A 19,403-nucleotide genomic window follows, 5' to 3' on the forward strand; every position below is an offset into this window, starting at 1 on the left:
TGGCATCACAAGCTGTTGGTGAAATGAGGGCAGGGCAATGGTGATGAAGGGGCCCTTCTTTTCTTTTTCTTTTTTTTTTTCTTTTTTTTTTTTTTTTTTTTTTGAGACAGAGTTTTGCTCTGTTGCCCAGGCTGGAGTGCAGTGGTACAATCTCGGCTCACTGCAACCCCTGCCTTCCGGGTTCAAGGGATTCTCCTCCCTCAGCCTCCCGAGTAGTTGGGATTACAGGCGCCTGCCACCATGCCCAGCTAATTTTTGTATTTTTAGTAGAGATGGTGGTTTTGCTATGTTGGCCAGGCGGATCTCGAACTCTTGGCCTCAAGTGATCCACCTGCCTTGGCCTCCCAAAGTGCTGGGATTACAGGCATGAGCCACTGCGCCAGGCCGGCCCTTCCTTTCTTTTCAACAAAACCAAGGCATGAATTCATTTTAAGACTCCAACTTCAACCATACAGCCATGTGTAAAACAAAAAGCAAAATCCTTCCCCTCACTCTCCTGCATCACTCTTGGTTATCACTTTGGTGCCATTGCTTGCTATTAGGAACAGTTTGTCCACAAACACCATTAAATGCATGCATATCTTTGCACTCTGGTGCGTAGGATAAAGATCTACAAATGGAATTTCTGGGCCACATTTACAAGTGTCTGAACATTTTTTTTTTTTTTTTTTTTTTGAGACGGAGTCTCACTCTGTCACCCAGGCTGGAGTATAGTTACCCGATATTGGCTCACTGCAAGCTCCACCTCCCGGGTTCACGCCATTCTCTGGCCTCAGCCTCCTGAGTAGCTGGGACTACAGGCCCCTGCCACCACACCGGCTAATTTTTTTTTTTTGTATTTTTAGTAGAGATAGGGTTTCACCATATTAGCCAGGATGGTCTTGATCTCCTGACCTCGTGATCCACCCACCTTGGCTTCCCAAAGTGCTGGGATTACAGGCGTGAGCCACCGCACCCGGCCACAAGTGTCTGAACATTTATAATATGAGTAAGTACTACCCAAATTGCCCTACTAAAAGATTGTCTGAGGACATCAACATTCCGATGCCAGCCCGATGTCTTCATAAACTGCCCCCATCTTCCCTTCCACCTGACAAATCTGTCTCCCCACGCGGAATTCCCTGCACATTATCCCCCTTCAGACAGCAGGTGACAGGGAAGCAGCTCTGCTGGGGGGGTCACCAGATGGGATGCCCCACGGGGCTTCCTAAGAGAAATGGCTCCACTCCCTCCCATGGTGTTAATGCGTTCTCCAAACTCCAGAGGCTCTACACCTGACCCAACTGCCCAACACGCACAGCGCCGCAGGTGTCAGCACAGGTGTGCAGAAAGACACACAGACAGTGGACAGACCCCAGGACAGGCTCCAACCAAGCACCCAGAGACAGCCAGCCAGCCCCTGGCCTCTGGGACACTGCCCAGTGGAGTAAGTGGGGCAAGCTGTGAACAGATGTTGTCCAGTTCCCACAGTAAGGGCCTCCAAGGACCGAGAGAGCCCAGGGAGGTGGCCATAATGTGGCCACTCTACAGAACTTGGGCACAGAGACCCAGGGGGATTCCAGGCTCCTACCTACTCCACCACTTCCAGCTGGTGGTCTTAGGTGAGTGGTCTGTGGTCTCTGAACCCAAAGGTGCAGGCAAGGTACCTCCACCAAAGGGATGCTGAGACTAACAAGGGACCTCACTGGGGTCCATCCTGACACATTAAAGGGCTCAGCAACCCAGAGCAGTACTAATAAAGCTCTTACTATGTGCTCTTGCTAGGTCTACACTTTGTCCATAAAGACAGTCTGGAGAGTTTCCAAAGCGTGTTGTTGTTGTTTTGTTGTTTTGAGACGGAGTGGCAGGATCTCAGCTCACTGTAACCTCTGCCTCCCGGGTTCAAGCTTTTCTCCTGCCTCAGCCTCCAGAGTAGCTGGGAGTATAGACTTGCCCCACCACATCCGGCTAATTTTTGTATTTTTAGTAGAGACGGGGCGGGTGGGGGGGCTTTCACCATGATGGCCAGGCAGGTCTCGAACTCCTGACCTCAGGTGATCTGTCTGCCTAGGCCTTCCAAAGTGCTGAGATTACAGGCATGAGCCGCTGCGCCCGGCCGAAAGCGCTTTCTTACCTAATTTTTGTATCCTGTTTTGTCTCACCACGACCTTAGAGGACAGGAATTATCCCTGATTTTCCAAGGACGGAACTGAGGCCCTCCCGACCAAGAAGGAGACGTAAAGCGCCTTTTTCGGCGTGGAAGACAAGACTCGCGGGCGGTAAAGGTAAGCGCAGAGAGGGGAGGCGATTTGCCTGAGGTCATACAGCAGGCAGGGGCAGACCCCAGTCCCCAGCAGCTGCCCCTCTCCGTCCCAGCCTTGGGCCCCGGGGCTTTCCGCCCAAGCGCCACACCCAGGTCACGGTAACCACAGCTACGCGTGCAGCCCCCAGCTCGCCCGCGGGCCCGCGCGGGGCGGCTCCTCAGAGCCTCAGTTTCCCTTTGTAGAGCGGGCCCGCCGCCGCGGGTGGGCTGAGGGAGGGCGGCTCGGCGCCGGGCGGGCCGGGCGGGGCGGCGCCTGACTCAGCGGGCGGGCCACCGGCTGCTCAGCCGGTCCGACCGGCCGGGAAGCGCACGAGCCGCAGGGGCGCTGCGGGGCCGGGCGGCCCGGGGGGTGACGGGAAGGGAGGCCGGCCCAGCGCCGCCCAGCCCCGGGCTCCGGGCGGGAAGTGGGCGAGCGCGGCGGTGCGGGACGCGCGGGCGACGGGCCAGCGGGATGGGAGCAGGGTCCCCCGGCGGCCCGCAGCCTCTGGAGCCGCGCTGAAGCCGGGGGCGGGACCAGCGCGGAGCCGACATGTGTCTGCGCCTCGGTGAGCGACGGGGGACGCGCGGGAGGCCCCGAACCACCCCAACCCTCCCACGGGAGCGGAGCACTGAGCCCGGAGCCCGAGCCCCCAGGGGGCCAGGCCACCTGCTCTGCCTCTAACTTACTACGAGGCCGGGGGCGGGTCACTTTCCTCTCTGGGCCTCAGTTTCCCCAGCAGTGAAATGGAGGGAGGAGCGCTGCAGGTGTCTTCTCGATGTGGCTGTAGCGTCTCTTACCCTCGCCCTCTCTTGCCTTTCCTGCGGAGGCGCACGACTGCCCTCGGGGACCCCCGGGTGGGCGGCAGAGGAGACGCTGGAGAGAGCAGCCCCATCTTACCCAGAAGGGACCCCGGGGCCAGGCCTCAGCTTCCCCAGCCTTACAAGGGGCTCCCACTTACATACTCTCCACTCTCCCGAGGCCAGGAAGGAAAGCCGTGGGCAAAAAGGATCAGCAGCGGGGGAGTTGGACTAATGTGCCCCCTCCCTTCATTGCCTGGGCACTGTGATGCTGCTTGTGGGCCGCAGAGTCCTGGGGCATCCCCGCTGTCTAGCCGAGAGACCTTGTGAGCCTCAGTTTCTTTGTCGGTAAGAGGGGGACAGTAGTTCCCACCTCCTAGGACTACTATGAGGATGAGGGCAGCTTCTAAGAGTAAAGCGCTTAGCACCTTGCCGGCTGCGCTGCTATGCGCTCCCGCAGTGGTAAGCTAGAAATGAAGCCAGCTGGGCTTCATCTGGGAGGCAGCACTTTGGGAGGCCGAGGCGGATCGCTTGAGTACAGGAGAGACTAGCCTGGCAAACATAGTGAAATCCGTCTCTACAAAAAATTTTAAAAAAGAAAAAAAAAATTTAGCCCAGCTACTCAGGAGGCTGAGGTGGAAGGATCACCTGAGCCCAGGAGGCAGAGGTTTCAGTGAGCCACGATCAGGCCAGTGGACTCCAGCCTGGGCTACAGAGTGAGACCCTGTCTCCACCAATTTAATTTAAAAAGTCAAGGACTGCTCCAGGCTCAGTCCAGTGCTCCAGGCACAGCCCCATGCTGGCACCGTGCCTCCTCTTTGACCAAAGTCTTGGTCCTGGGATGCTGTTGTTATTGAGCCCAGCCCTGAGCTGGAAGGTAGACACTGAGCTCCCAGGTAGGTAGGTGGGTGGATGGGGTGAGGTGGGTCAGGCTCCTGCGCTGAAGCTGCCGTGCCCCTTCCTGCTTGGCTGGCAGTCCATCTTCACAATGCTATTCCAGTTTCATGGTGCCTGTCCAGCCCATCGTCTGCCCTCTGCTTCTCCTAGACCTAGTTCAGCTCCAGAGGGTCCTGCAGGCTCCAGGGGTCTCAGAGACTGGCTAGACCAATGCCTCCCCATTTTATAGATGTGGAACTTGGGGCCCAGAGGGGAGGGGCTGGTGCACAGTCACACAGCAAGTCTGTGACTGAATGGCCCCATCCCTTCCTGCTCCCTGGACACTGTCTCTTGGCACAACTTGGGACAGATGTCCCAGAGTGTCCAATGTAGAGATTTCAGTTTTTTTAGACGGGGTCTCTGGCTCTGTAGCCCAGGCTGGAGTGTAATGGCACGATTATAGCTCACTGTGGCCTCCACCTCCTGGGCTCAGAAGATCCTTCTGCCTCAGCCTCCTGAATAACTGGGACTAGAGGCATGCACCACCATGCCTGCCTAATTTTTTATTTTGATCTTTTTGGTAGAGATGGGATCTTGCTATGTTCATCAGGCTGGTCTTGAACTCCTGGCTTTAAGTGATTCTCCCACCTTGCCCTCCCAAAGTGCTGGAATTAGAGGCATGACCACTTTTTTTTTTTCAGCTGCAGAGCTACCATATATTAAATATGACCAAACCGCTCTACCACAGATGAGGAGACGGAGGTCTAGGAAGGGACTCAGAGTCACATCCCATCAGAAGCAGCTAAAGAAGGGGATGTTTAGTTCTAGGGCCTGACCACAGTCTTTAAGTCTCAGAGCTGGCTCTAGTGAGGGGCTGGCAGGGCCAGGGGGTGTGGTGTGTCTCCTTGAAGGCAGAGCTAGGACTTATGGGCAAATTTCAGAGAGCAGGTTGGGAGCTGGCATGTGCAGGTAGGGCTGGACAGCTACTTGGCCACTGAGAGCATCTGAATGAGTCCCAGTGTTCTTTTGATCCCAGCTTCCCCCACTCACTCCATCCTGCCAGGTTCCCCCTGCACTGAGATCTTGCTTTTCCCAGTACCCTCAGGGTACGCCACACTTTCCCATCCACTTCCTCATGGACCCACTAAGAGGCAAGGTTCTTCTTCCTATTTTACAGATGGGGACATGGAGACTCAGAGCCTTGAGTTACCTCCCCAAGTCACCTGGCTCTGGGCAGTTCAGTTCAGCAGCAGTGTCAGCATCTGCTGTGTTCCAGGCCCTATCCACAAATCTGAGTACCAAGCAGGGCCCAATTCCTGCCCAATGAACTGGCTCCTTGTGGCCTGGAGAGTGACTGTGGAGCTCACCGTGGTACCCCAGGGCCTGGCACAGAGCAGACACTCTGTGAACACGTGTAGTGAACACACGAATCAGTGAATGGGGAGTTTAGTGGAAGGATCTCAAAGTCTAGAGCTAGAGACCTGAGCTAGCGCCCCCCACTCATGACGTTGAACACTAACAAGCGCTACTGCTAAGAGCCACCTGTATGCTTGCCCAGCCCTAGAGTCCCAAGGATTCTCACAAAGGCATCCCGAACCCCTTTTATGGATGAGGAGACCAAGGCTCAAAGAAGACAACTTACTGGCTCCAAGTCATCCAGAAATACGTTTAGAACCCAATGTCCATCACTAGGGCCAGGGCCTCAGCTTCCCCTTCTGCCCAGCAGGATAAGCCCCACGCACAGCCCTGACATAGCTGTCCCCCACAGGAGGCCTGAGTGTGGGCGACTTCCGGAAGTTGCTGATGAAGACAGGCCTGGTGCTGGTGGTGCTGGGCCATGTGAGCTTCATCACAGCTGCCCTGTTCCATGGCACAGTGCTGCGCTACGTGGGCACCCCCCAAGATGCGGTGGCTCTGCAGTACTGCGTGGTCAACATCCTCTCTGTCACTTCCGCCATCGTGGTATGGCCAGGCTGGGAGGGTGGTTGGTGGGATGAGGCTGGAGGGGGCTTGAAGGGTCTTCAACAGGTCCCCACCCAGAGCCTGTGGTGGTAAGCAGAGAGCCTCAAGGACTAACCCTTTGTCTGCCACTTACCAACTGCCCAAGTCACTCAACTTCTTCATCTATAAAATGGAGATGGTAACAGTGTTTACCTCTGAGGGTCCTGATGGGTACTGATGAGATCATCTACACAAAGTGCTTAGCACAGTGTCTGGCATGTTGTTAGCGCCCACTACTGTGAGCTAAGATGATTATTACATCGAGGAATATCCACAGCACCACTGGACAGAAGAAAGGAACAGGAGGTGAGCTTGGGAGGGTGCCAGAGGGTTTCACAGAGTGCAGGCCTCTGACCTGGGTATTGACGGATGAGCAGGAGTTCAGAGACAGGCTGCCATGACCAGAACCTACGTATTGGCATGCTGAGGCTAGTATAGGCAGGAAAGGAAGCTGAGATGGCATTCCGAGTACAGAGAACGGGAGACTGGAAGGTTGGAGGTGGAAATGGCTAAGATCTGTTCTGGAGATTCTGAGAAAACCAATTTGACAGGAGCTTAGCACTAGGCCTGGTCTGTAGCAACTGCTCAATGAATGGTAGCCACGGTTGTGACCGGATATCAGTACCTGTTTGACTAGCACATGAATGGAGGGGTCTGGTAGTCTCAAGCTCTTTCCTGCCGGTCAGCACAAGTGGCCACAGCCTGGGGGGAAGATCCTCCCTCACATCAGTGTCTGAGTTCCATCCCTGCCTCCTCCTGGCTGAGGGACTTATTTCTCTCTCTAGGCCTGTTCCTCCCTTGCAAAATAAAGCTCAGACAGCCTGCTGGCCTCAAGGCTTGGGAGAATGGGGGTCATAGGTCCCAGCAAGAAGGAGAGGCTCTGTTGGTGGGACAGGGCTGAGCTGGGCGGATGTGTGCAGGGTCCTTGGAGTTCCTCTGACTAATACTGTTGCGAGCAAGGCAGGGAAGGCAGTGAGCTCAGGGCGAGGAGGTCCACCAGGATGGGCTTTGAGCTGGACCACTTCAGCCTTCCCCTCACTTACTCAGTTAATCCTCGCTGCTCCCAGTAACTGGGGGCCATTATTATCCCTGTTTCACAAAAGAGGAAACCAAGACTCACGGATTCACCCAACCTCCTGCTGATACACAGAAGCCAAACCGGATTGGAACCTATTTGTGTCTGACACCAAAACCAGTGTCCTTTCTGTCAGCTCATCCTGCAGAGTGGGGCTAAGCCCACAGAGATTGCGGCACTCTGTCGTGGCTCTCATGTGAACTAAAGACATGCTAGGCCTGGAACCCAGGACCCCGTCATACCACCTGGCTCAAATGGGTCCGGCCCAAGCCTGGTCCAGTGAGGAACATCAGGAGGAAGGCTGGCTGGGTGGACCCCAAAGATCCAGATGGCAGCTGTTGGGCTCAACTGTGGGGTAGCCCCACCTTTTGGGATCAAGGCTGGTTAGGGAAACGTGTGCAAACCTGAGCAGGGCTTGCAGGATCCACACGGGCAGAGGAGCAGGAAGGGTGTTCCTGGTGAGAGGGTGCGTGGGCAGCGTCCTGAGCAGGCTGTGTATGGGCATCCACATCCAGAGCAGTGAGGGAGGAAGGTAGCCCAGGTAGGGCTGAGAAGCCAGCAGGGTTGGGGCTGGGGTCTGGTCACTGAGAGCCTGGAATCATTGAAAATACTCCCAGAGATTTAAAATTCTACTCCATAACATGTCTTGGTTTGTTTCAATGTAACAATTTTGATTTTAGTTCCTTGCTAACTGGGTTAGTTTCTCCCACAATCTTTTTCATTCCAGAAAGGGGTGTCCCATGCATACCCTGGCATGCCCCGGTGGCCCCAGGATACATGAGCCTGCTTGAGACACAGCCTTAGGCAGTGGGGACTCATGGATAGTTGTAGAGAGGGAGTGACTGTTTTAGAAACATCATGTCAGGCTGGACTATAAGGAGGCAGATGGAGATGTGAGGCCCAGGCTAAGCAGCGGGTGAGGGGTGGGGGAGTCTGGAGGGCAATGGTTGGCGCCGGTGAGATCATTATCCCAGAGTGGCCCTGATCCCCCTGCCCCTGCTCCTCTAGCCAAGGAGTCAGGGCTGACTTGAGCCTTCCCTACAGGTCATCACCTCAGGCATCGCAGCCATCGTGTTGTCACGCTACCTCCCCAGCACCCCCCTGGTACGTGGTGCCTCCTGGGATGCGGCTGTGAGGGAAGGGTAGGGACAGCAGCCACCCGCCAAGAGCCTGGCCTCCTTGGAGGCGGTAAGGCTGACCCTCAGGGAGGTCAGAGCTGCCCATGGGGGCCAAGCACGACACCCATTGACCAGTGGCCTCCCCCGTCCAGCGCTGGACAGTGTTTAGCTCGAGCGTGGCCTGTGCTCTCCTCTCTCTGACCTGTGCCCTCGGCCTCTTGGCCTCCATCGCCGTGACCTTTGCCACCCAGGGCAAGGCGCTGCTGGCTGCCTGCACTTTTGGGAGCTCTGAACTACTGGCCCTCGCACCTGACTGTCCCTTCGACCCCACACGCATTTATGTGAGTACCTAGGCCTGGAGTAGGGGCACCAGGCCCTCGCACGGGTGGGAAGGGCTCTTGGAATCCACCCTCCACCCCCAACTCCAGCCAGCCATCTCTGCCCCATGCCCCGCAGAGCTCCAGCCTGTGCCTCTGGGGCATCGCCCTAGTGCTCTGCGTGGCGGAGAACGTCTTTGCTCTGCGCTGCGCTCAGCTCACCCACCAGCTGCTGGAGCTGAGGCCCTGGTGGGGGAAAAGCAGCCACCACATGGTAAGTTCCCTCCACAGCCCTGACTCCGTGGATTTCCTGGGAGCCCCTGCCAGGGTGCCCAAGCTGCTCTGCCCCACCCCTATGTATGGGCCCCCACCTTGAGAAATGGGGCAAAAGTTTTCTCCCCAGGAGCAAAGGGAGAGGCCTGGAGGCTCGGAGAGGTGAGATCTCCCAGCAGAGTCACACACACTGACACCTGGCTCTCCTAGGGCCCAGGATGAGTCTTGAAGGAGGGGCAGGGGTGTCTGGGCTCGCACTGAGGGCATTCCAAAGGTCAGGCCTGGCTCTTGCAGTGGAGTGGGTAGTGATGCCCCTTTGCCCCCAGAGATCCTTCCAGCCCTCACCTCCTTCCATTTCCCGGATGTCCTGGAGGAGGAGACCCAGGCTGAGAACCAGTGGGTCTGGCAGCCTCCTGTGTCTCTGCAGATGCGGGAGAACCCAGAGCTGGTGGAGGGCCGTGACCTGCTGAGCTGCACCAGCTCTGAGCCTCTGACCCTCTGAGAGATGATATCCTGCCCAGGCCCCATGGCCACCAGGACCCTGTAAGCAGCTCTGCTCTGTGACCAGGCCAGGATTCCTGGAGCTGGCCTGAGAGGGCTCAATGGACCCTCGGGGAACCCAAGTGGGGCTTTCAACCCTCTCCCCCACCACCCAGCCCACTGCACTGAAATGAGACTTTATTCTGAAATTATTAAAAAGAACAGAGATGCTCCATCTGGCTGCATGCAGGGGGGGCGGTTGGGGGGACAGAGGGGAGGACAGGGGCTCAGCCGGGGGGACCGTGTCTCTTTCCCACGCAGAACACTGTGCATGGGGCTCTGGGTGCATCTGCCCATCTGTCTATGGGCCTGTGTGTGTGTGAGAGGCCAAACACAGAGAGCTCCGTGGGTCTGTGTGTATCAAAGTGCTAAAAGGCAGGCGGGCTTTCTGGGACCCACAGCTGGTGGGCTAGTATCCTGGAAGGTTTCATTTGGTGGCTTGGCCTAGGGACCAGCAAGGGCTGGGGTGGGAAGGGCTGAGGCCCTTCTGCAGGGAAGGGTGGCTCAGGGAAGCCTCTTTCTCCAACTCCACACCCCTAGAATCCTTCTCTCCCCTCCAGATAAAAAGGCTCCTCCCCTGGGCATGACTCCCCCCACCCCCCAAGCTGAGACCTGCAAGACAGGGACTGCCCCTTTGGGGGAGGAGTCTGGCCTCGGGGCTGGTGGGTGGGTAAGGGGGCCTGACTGAGGGGCAGACCAACCCAGCCTGTGTCTCTATTGTTGCCTCTGGGATTGGGGGGTGCTGACCGCTTACTTGCTTTGGCCTGGGGGTACCGCAGGGTTCCTTTTTCCGGAAGCCCCCCACAGGGCAGACCCGGGGAGAAGGGCTTCCCCAATCTGGCCCCCAGCCAGAATACACACAAGGGAGAGGAAGTTAAGAGCCGGGAGGGGGCCGGTGAAGGGAGGGAGGAAGGGGAACCTGGCTCCTCTCAGAACTGGGAGGCGCTGCTGGGGTCGCACTGCAGCAGACGCACGATGGACGGGTCGCTTTTGGCCCCGCGGATGAACTCCTCCAAGGACAGCTTGCCTGCAGGGCGAGGGGAGCGGTGATGGGGAAGGAGGCGGCAGCCTATCGAGGGGAGGCAGAGCGGGAAAGGGAGGGAGGGAGGGAGAGAGGGAAAGGCGCCCGCCCCGTCCACCCCGTCCCGCCCCTGCCCCTCACCGTCGTTGTTTGTGTCCATTTGGCGGAAGATTTTCTCAGTTCTCTTTTCCGGGGTCGACTCGTCCTCCGGCATCTTCATCACGGACGAAACCATCTTGTAAATGGCCTGGGGGCGGGAGGGGAGGCGGGGAGTGAGAGGAGCCTGCCCGAGCCCCCACCCGCAAGATTCAGAGGCGCCCCCGGGCTCTCTGACGTTTGCTGCCCCCGCCTGGGCAAGGTGGAGTGGGGAATCACGGAGGCGTGGGGAGCCGAGGGCTTCGGGAAGGCGTGTCCGGGAAGGCCTCCCAGAAGAGGGGGCTATCGGGCGGGCCCTGCCGCGCTCCCTTGGAGGGCTGGGTGGGAAAGGAGCAAAAGCTCCGAGCGGGCGCCGGGAATCTGGGGGCGCAGGGGGTCAGGAGAGATGTTGGAGGACACCGGGGCCCGACAGTGGAGGGCCTGGAGCGGCAGGCTGAGGAGCGCGTGCCCGGGACGCGGGTCGGGGGTAAGTACCGGGCTGGCACCCGGGCCCAGGGCGGCCCGCGGTCGGTGGTCGAAAGGGGGCGCCGGGCCAAGGGGTCGGCACTGCGCTGCGGGGCCGTCTGCGGCCGGCAGGGGGCGCGGCGTGGGCTGGAGGGCCAGAGGCAGCTGGGCCCAGAGGGGCGGGGAACAGTATGCAAATGAATGCAAATGAGCATCTGCAGCGGGCAGGGACCGCCAGGCTTGGCTAGGCTGGGCTGGGCAGAGTGCGGCAGCCGCCACGTGCAGTAGCTCCCGAGGCGACGTGAAAGAGAGTTCTTGCGCTAAATGTACCGAGCACGTAGGGCTTGGCCTGTAGCTTGGGTCGCAGTGCCCTGGAGCTCAAGGACGGAACCTGTCTCCTCAATCTTCCAGCTTTACCCGACCGACACTTCCTCCAAGAAGCCTCCCTTCTCCCATCCCATAAACTTCTGCTGCCTCAGATCCAGCTTCAGCCTCCACACTGGTCTCTTCCAGCCTCTGTCCCTTGGGTCTCTCCCCCATGCTGCCTCTGAAAGCTCTTTCCAAACACAGATCTCCACTGTTACGTCCCCAGCCCGCACACCACCCCCTCACTCCCGTCACACACAGACCTCCCCTTAGGCCCGCCTTGCACCCAGCTCCTTCTGCTGCCTCCCACTCCTCCTTGGGGCTCAGTTTACAAGCTGTTTTCTTAGCGAGGTCTTCTCCAACCCAGGCTGGGTCAGGGTGCATATGGGCCCAGAGCCTGGCGGACTTTTCCTTTGCAGACATCTCTCCAGAAGTAATTATGTCTTTGCAGGGTTGTTCCTGCAAACTTGGACGTCTAGCTAATGCCCATATCCCCAGAACCTGGCACCAGGCAGGGACTTCCCTATTTAAAAGCCATTGGCACTTCCCACTGCCCTCTGTACCAAGTTCAAACCATTCGGCCCTTGGGATTTAAGATGCTTTACAATCTGTCCACTGCTGACCCTCTTCCATCAGGTCTCCCCTGGCTGGGTGATTCTGCCAACAGCCAAACACCCCTGGCCCTTCAGATTCTCCAGCATTTACAGGCTTTGCCCGGAATAACAATACTAACTACCACTTATCAGGGGCCCGCTCTGTGCCAGGTACTTTACATGCACTATTTCTAAACCTCACACAAGCCCTGAAAAACAGGTATCATGATACTCATTTTCCAGATAAGAAACTGAGGCTCAGAAGGAAATTGATGGTGGAGACTTGATTTGTACCTGTTCCCTCTTAGCTGCTGGAGGTATGCTTGGGTAGTGTGGGGTAGTGACAATCAGCAGGGCCTTTAGCATTAGACCCAGTCTGTATTAACTGCTCAATGAATGGTAGCCACAGTTGTGACCAGTTTATCAGTACCTGTCTGACCAGCACATGAATAGAGGGGTCTGGTAGTCTCAAGTTTCTAAAGTTAGATGGACCTGGAGTGGCGTCCTGGTTGAACTACTCACTAACTGTAGCCTTGGACACATATGTATCTGTGAGCCTCAGTTTCCTCAGATTAAATGAGATTATGTGTGAGGAACCGTGGCTGGCTAGAGTGGGTGGTCAGTAAACAGCAGCTCATATTACAGTCATTATTCATCCTCCACATCCTCAAATCTTCCCTGCCACTCAGTCCCCTGGTTCCCAGATGACACCTTTACACCCCTGTCACTGAGCTTGTCAGTGTGACCTACACATCTGTCTCCCCCACCAGAGTGGGAGCCCCAAGAGGCGCAGTCTCTTCCTCTCCAGTGTGTCCACTACCTGGCACACGGCTGCGTCTTGAGAAGAACTGGGCCAGTGACCAGTAACCCTGTGATAGCCTTCTCCTGGGCCTCCTAACTAATTGTCTGGAATTGCTGCTTACTCATGGTTTCATGGGAGCCGACTTGTCATTAATCAGGCACTGGGGCTTGCAGAGCTCTGTGTGCACCAGCTGTCTGGGGCCCCCGGGCCGCCATAAAAGAAGCCAGGGCCTGGATAGCAGAGGCCACCAGAAAGGGGTCCTGAGGATGCCCAGGGAATGGGTCTAGCTTGACTGATGCCCTGGGCGTGGTGGCTCCAGCAGGACTGGGGTTTACCATTACACACCAGTGCAACACACTAAGTGGTAAAATGCCAACATCCCTTCAGATTGGTCAGTACCCAGCTGCTGTCCATGTCCGGGTGATCCTCCACCATTCTGGCCACTTGGCCCTACCATCAGGACCCCCAGATCCCCCTACCATCAAGCAACTAAAGGGTCAAATGCCTGGCTCACAGTAGTCCATGGCAAACATTAGGGCTTTCCCCCCTCTAGCCATAGGTATGGGGAGGGCATCACATCTCCACCTGGAGAGCAGGCCCAGACCTTAGCAAGAGGAGAAGCCAAAGTCAAGAGTCCAGCAGTGGCTGGGGCAGCAGTCTGTGGAGCTGAGGGACCAGAAGGGAAAGGATTCAGAGATGCAGAAGGAAAGGGGGCAAGAGCTTGTGCAAAGCTGCGTGAAAGGATTAGTCAGGGCACATTTCAAAGATGCTGAAAAGGCCCTTCTGGCTAGAGCAGAGGATGTGCAGAGGAGAAAATAATAACAGACAATTGCTAATGTCTAACAAGTACCAATTATATGCCAAGCCTTCCACTCAAGTCCTTATCTCACTCTATTCCTGCAATAGCCTTGTGAGGCAGGGGCTTAACACCCCCACTTTACAGGTGAAAAAACCTGTAAAGGCTTAGGAAAAAGGCAGATAAAATAGAACCAGAGCCCTGGCCATCTTCAAGCCTGGGCTGAGGGGATGGGTGGTTTCTGAAATAAAGCTAACATGCAGCACACTTAAACTTGTACTAACAAAAGGCATTTATATCCGGTCCTTAAATCTCCTTGTGAAGTCAGTATCACCGTACAGATGAGCAACCTAAGATTGAAGGCCACTTCCAGAACTGGAAGCCAGACCTCCTGGCTATGAGTCCAGAGCCCTCTCAGTAGACAGCTCTGAGTAGTGGCCAGCCAGAGCTTTTCTCCACTTACGTGCTGTGTGACTTTGGGCATATCACTTCACCTTTCTGAGCCTCATGGGGTTGTTGTAAGTACGCACTGAGCTCATGAGCACCTCACTGAATGCTAGGCTCATAGTGGGCCCTCAATCAATTAGTTAAAAGATGGCTGGGTATCCAGATGGAATGTGGACAGTGGTGCCAGATGGCCCACTCACACAGGCTGTGTGGCCTCAAGCAAGTGCCTTTATCTCTCTGAGCATCCGTTTCCTCTGGTGTAAATGAGGATCAATTAGACATAACTGGACTGTGCTCTGCAGAAGTGTCAATTCATAAAAGATAAAGAAAGGATGAGGAGCTATTCCAGATTAAAGGGGGCTAAAGAGACATGAGAACTAGATGCAATGCATGACCCCAGGTCAGGGCCAAAAATGCTATAAAGAACATTATGGAGACAGTTGGCAAAATTGGAATATGGTTGGTAGATTAGATAATAGCATTGTTTCTATGTTAAATATCCTGGCTTTGGTAATCATATTATGGGTTATATAAGAGAATGTCCTTATTTTTAGGAAATATATCCTAATGTATCCGGGGTAAAGGGCCAATGTTCAGAACAGCAAGAAAATGTTACACACTAGTGTGCGCACACGCACACGCACACTGATAATGATGAAGCAACTGTGGGAAAATGTTAATTGGCGAATCTGGGTAGAGGGTATAGGGGAGTTTTCTCAACTTTTCTTTAAATGGGAAATATTTCCTAAAAACAATTTTTAAAATGGGATTGCAAGAATATCCCCTGCCACCACTTGCCTACGAGATCTGCTGAGAGGATCAAAAGGGGTGGTGGGTGCAAGCTGCCGGGCCCTGTGCCCGGCATTCTGAGGGGCCCAGGGGCCCACCTGCACGATCTCCAGCATCTCCTCCCGGCTGATGTAGCCGTTGCCGTCCAGGTCATACATGCTGAAGGCCCACATGAGCTTCTGCTCCAGGCGGCCGCGCGAGGTCACGCTCAGCGCAATGATGAACTCCCGAAAGTCTATGGTGCCATCGCTGTTGGTGTCAAAGGTGCGGAAGACGTGCTCAGCAAACTTGGAGGCGTCACCATAGGGAAAGAAGTTGGCGTAGATCTTCTTGAACTCATCCACGTTGAGGATTCCTGTGGGGCAGTCCTTGAGGAAGCCCTTGTACCACTCCTGCAGCTCCAGCTCTGAGAACTCCGTGTTCTCCCGCAGGTCCTGCAACATCTCGGGCCGCAGCTTGCTGTTCTGCTTGCCCATGGCCGCTGAGCCAAGTCCCACCTGGGTCCCCAAGGGGGTCAAGGGCAGAGAGGAGTGATCAGGCCCTCCTGGCTACTAGACACTGCTCCAGATGGGTCCCCCTGCCAATAGCCATCCCTGCCTCTTGTTTGGCCCAGTGAAAGAGAGGAACTGGCCCAAGGTCACACAGCCTAGACCCAGGCATCCTGTATCTATGCCATGCTCCACACCATCTCCCTGGACCATACACTTTCCTGGGAGAGGGAGGATGGGAAGGGGGGTTCACATTTACTGAGGCCCTTCTCGGTGCCGGCCACTAAGCCTTCACAAATGCACATCAATTCACCTTCACAACAGGTTGTATGGGGACTTGCCCCATTTTACAGATGAGAAGGCAGGCTTACCGAGGTGAGGTGGCTGCTTCAGGTCACACAGCCATGGCATTATGAGGCTGCCTCCTAGAGTTGCCCACAGAGGTGCAGAAAAACCTTCTGATCCTCCTCCGTCCTACCCACTGCCTTCTCATTGCCTCACATGTGCCTGCTCAGCACTGAATATACCCGCAGCCCAGACACTGCCCTGTTCTCCCTCTGACAGGTGTGCCCAACAAGAGGCAGCAGAGGGAGGTGTTACCGTGGGCTCCAGAGTCAGATCACCTAGATTTGAATCCCAGCTCCTCCTCTTACCAGCTACGTGACCTTGGGCAAGTTCCTTAAACTCTCTCTGCCTTATCTTTAAAGTGGGGTAATAACAGTACTTACCTAAGAGGGTTGTTTTGGGGATTAAATTAGTTAATATGTGTGAAGCACTTAGAACCATGGCTGCATAGATAAGTGCTACATAAGTGTTAAATAAATAAAAATGACTTACATATACCCAGGTGCCACAAAACTCATACAAAAACTGTGCAAACGAATGTATACCGATAACCATATGCTTCATAGCTCACCAGATCCACACCCTAGATCCCATGCCACTCACGTACCAGCCCACGCCCACCCATGGGTCAGCATGCCTCCATACATGACGACATTCCCTCTGCTCCACAACTCACACGAATCGACACATGGCACCACGCACAACTCCCATACCCTGTGCATCAAGACACACCAGCCCACGACCCCACATGTCTCACACATGCCATCACACGCCAACTCGCATGCCGACACCTCTCACATGGCCAGCTGCACGTGGGACCTTCAGGCACCCTTGCCATTTTTCTTTGTTTTCCTTCTGTTTTCCCAGGGGTGCTGCTAGGTCCCAGGAGAGGGAGCTGCAAACCTCCCCAGACCTGCTGGGGGCCCCTTTCCAAGGAGACCCCCCCAAGCCCATCCAAGCCTCCCCAACACTTACCCTTCCTCTAGTCCTGAAAGGTCCCCTGAGTGCAGGTTAGATTGTGGAGGCTGAGTAGAAGGCAATGAAGAGGAAACAGCCAGCCAGTTCTGCACAGGGATGTAGGCATGTGTGCAGGTGACCCCCACCCACTTGGGGCAAGGAGGGGGTTCCTTGTGCATACATGTGCATGAAGCTCTGCACACATGTGAATGGGTGTGTTGTGAGTGCATGTGCTCATGCATGATGTGTACCGCTGGTTTTTGCATTGCATTTGCCTGCCGTGTCTTTCCATCTGTGTCCCTGCATGTGCTTCAGATGTGCATGTGATCAGGTATGCACCCGTCACAGCGTGAGGGAATGAGCCCGTGTGGCCATTTGGAGGACCCGTGTGTGTCCTCGGCGGTGTGTCACATGCATGTTTCTGTAAGTTGGTGCCCCTCCTTTCTAGACCAGCCTCTTATGGCCCAGGCTAAGGACCCACCCGACAAGTGAGTGGGAAAGGGCTAAGGAAATGAGAAGGTCTGGGGCATGTCCCGCACTGCCCTCCTCAAGGTCCAAGGAACTGGGTCACCGGGGTGGGGGCAGAGAGATGCGCGGAGCAGGAGAGCTCCTCCAGTGCCCCCTCCTCCCTGCCACCCTCGGAGTTGCCCCTCCCGGTTGGAAGAAGATTCAGCTGCCCGCAAAGACCTCCAGTCCCCCGTATGGGAAGAACCCCCTCAGCTCGACCTGAGAAGCCAGCCCCGGGGACCCGCTCCAAACCTCCCTCAGCTCTGTCCCCCAGCCCCCGCCTCCATCCGCTCAGCACTAGGACAGCGCCCGGCGCGTGGCCCCTCCTGGAGGGGGCGCTCCAGGGCGGTCGAACGCCGTTCCTAGGGGCCGGCCACTCGGCGGTCAGGACCCTGGAGAGCACCGCGCGCTCCCCGGTCCCCAGCGCCCCCGCCACCCGGGGCAAGGATTCCAGGGAAGCCCGGGAGCGGCGGTGTTGGGAAGCCCTGGACGTGGGCCCCCGGCTCCGGGAACCCCCTGCCCTCATCCCCCGGCCCCGGCTGGAGCTGCCCCCACTCACCCAGCGACGCGGAGACACCGACTGCGCAGGGAAGGCGGCGCTGCTGCGGCGCGCGCGGCAGGGGCGGCAGGAGGGGCGGGCGGGACTGCGAGGGAGACGCCCCGCAGCGCTCACCCGGAGCCCCTCCCCTGGGGGGGGTCCCCGCCAGCCCTGGGGGCTGGGGAGCGGTGCGCTGGGCTCCGCCCCCCACCCCCGCCCCGGAGAGAGAAGGGGACGCCCTCAGTTCCCCGGTCCCCCTCGAGGGAGCACCCTGCCCGGGGAGGAGGACCGCGGCGCCCCTCTCCTCGGCACCTCGGCTGTGGTGGCCGGAATGGAGGGACAGGGTAGTGCCAAGAGGTCTCTCTCCTGAGCCGGGGGCGATCCCAGGCCACTCCGCCCGGCTTCCTTCCCTATACCCACCTGGGCTCTGAGCCGCACGTCGCTTCGAGGGCCGAATTGGCACCCTGGGCACCCTCCCTGCTCCTGCGCCTCAACTCCCAACTAACGGAGCTGGGAGCGTGGAGCGCCCATTCCTCCAGCTACTGAGGTCTTCGGGGTAGGGGGCAGACACGCCCCCTTCCCCACCTCCACCTTGGCGAGCCGGCCCCCATCTCAAACCCACCACTCCAGACCTCACCCCGACCCCCCTCTCAGAATTAATCCCACCTCCCAACTTTGGTGTCAGCTGCTCCTCCCACTCCCCCTTCCAATCAAGGAAACCCCCTCCCTTCCTCCCTCCTCAGCCTCTGATTGTGCAGGCCATGACAGGAGGGCAGAACATCTTCTGCCTGGGGATCCTGTGGCACCTACCCACTGCCTGCCGACTGCACAGCTCCTCTTCAGAGTCGATGACCCCTAGCCCAGCTCCACCTACCCCCAGCCTCAGCAACATTCTCCGCATGCTGGGCTGAGATTTTGTCCTTTTTCCATTTCTAGGGGTTGGTCCTTATTGTCCCCATGAAGAAATGGGCTCAAAGGGGTTAAGTGATTTTTCCAGTGTGTGCGCCCTCGTCCATTCATTCCACAAATACATATAAAACACTAGTTCTGCGGCCAGCATTGTTCTGTCTAGGTAGTGGGACTACAGGTGCAGACAATAAACAATGGACACAATATACATGTCGATATTAGACATGTGTTTTTAAACGTTGGGATTTGGGTGTGGCAGTTAGAATGGTAACTGCCATTGGGGCCATCCAGAGCCTTGGGGCCTATGACAATGACTTTAGGCATTTTATTCCAGATGAGATGGGAAGTCCTGGGGGGCTTTGAGCAGAGTGAGAGGGTGTGACCTCCATGTGGACGGCTTCCTTTGGTTATTATGTCAAGAAGAGACTTTGAGGAGTTGGGGGCAAGGTGGGAGAAGGGGCCATTTCAGGCTGAGAGATGGCCGGGGTGGGTCTGGTTTCTGGATTTACTTCGAAGGTAAAGCCGGCAGCATTTGCCGTCTGCCCAGAGGGCCCTTCTCAGCCCAGAGTTTCTTCAGCATCGGCAGCTCAGCCCCTCCTGGCACCCCAGGGCTCCGCCTCCAGGCTCCCAGACTGAGCCTCTCAAGTCCTCAGAGTCTAGCCTTAGTCCCTCCTGCTTGGAGGCAGGCGGGGAGGTCTCGCTTGGAGGAACTGAGGAGCCAGGCTGGGGTGGGGTGGGGACAGCTGGGCTCTCAGGAACACCGGCTTCACTGTGTGCCTTGGCTCTGATGTTGGGACCCCCAGTGGAGGCGTGAGAGACGCCAGATGAGCGTAGGTGGTTCCCAGCTGCCTCCTGCGTGAGGACCTGGGGGCTGGGAGAGACTCGCTGCTCAGCCGCCACCCCAGGGCCCTCCAATGGCAAGCTCCCTCCCATTTCCCCACCAGGCCTGGGGGACCAGCTGTGCTG

The 19,403-nt window shown here is 56.9% G+C and overlaps 2 protein-coding genes across 6 annotated transcripts; one reads left to right on the forward strand and one right to left on the reverse strand.

The window, feature by feature from the left end:
- Window positions 1–2,584: 2,584 nt before the first annotated feature.
- On the forward strand, window positions 2,585–9,452 carry TMEM54 (transmembrane protein 54). Of its 4 annotated transcripts, none has more exons than XM_054464203.2 (6): window positions 2,585–2,847; window positions 5,724–5,917; window positions 8,076–8,135; window positions 8,401–8,490; window positions 8,606–8,740; window positions 9,113–9,452. In XM_054464203.2, exons 1-6 carry the CDS (start codon window positions 2,832–2,834, stop codon window positions 9,239–9,241), a joined length of 624 nt encoding a protein of 207 aa, XP_054320178.1. In that variant the 5' UTR covers window positions 2,585–2,831; the 3' UTR covers window positions 9,242–9,452. The 4 variants fall into 4 exon arrangements, with proteins under 4 accessions (XP_054320178.1, XP_054320159.1, XP_054320187.1 ...); XM_054464184.2 differs by having other exon boundaries at window positions 2,591–2,847; window positions 8,302–8,490; XM_054464212.2 differs by having other exon boundaries at window positions 2,593–2,847; window positions 9,167–9,452.
- HPCA (hippocalcin) lies at window positions 9,401–18,542 on the reverse strand. Of its 2 annotated transcripts, none has more exons than XM_054464234.2 (4): window positions 17,949–18,542; window positions 14,792–15,190; window positions 10,442–10,547; window positions 9,401–10,306 (listed from the first exon to the last, which is right to left on the reverse strand). In XM_054464234.2, the coding sequence occupies exons 2-4, from the start codon at window positions 15,167–15,169 to the stop codon at window positions 10,209–10,211; spliced, it is 582 nt and encodes a 193-aa protein (XP_054320209.1). In that variant the 5' UTR covers window positions 15,170–15,190; window positions 17,949–18,542; the 3' UTR covers window positions 9,401–10,208. The 2 variants fall into 2 exon arrangements, with proteins under 2 accessions (XP_054320209.1, XP_054320200.1); XM_054464225.2 differs by lacking the exon at window positions 17,949–18,542 and adding an exon at window positions 17,550–17,644.
- Window positions 18,543–19,403: the final 861 nt, after the last annotated feature.

This window comes from Pongo pygmaeus, chromosome 1 (genome assembly GCF_028885625.2).
Source record: "Pongo pygmaeus isolate AG05252 chromosome 1, NHGRI_mPonPyg2-v2.0_pri, whole genome shotgun sequence".
Taxonomy (NCBI): domain Eukaryota; kingdom Metazoa; phylum Chordata; class Mammalia; order Primates; family Hominidae; genus Pongo; species Pongo pygmaeus.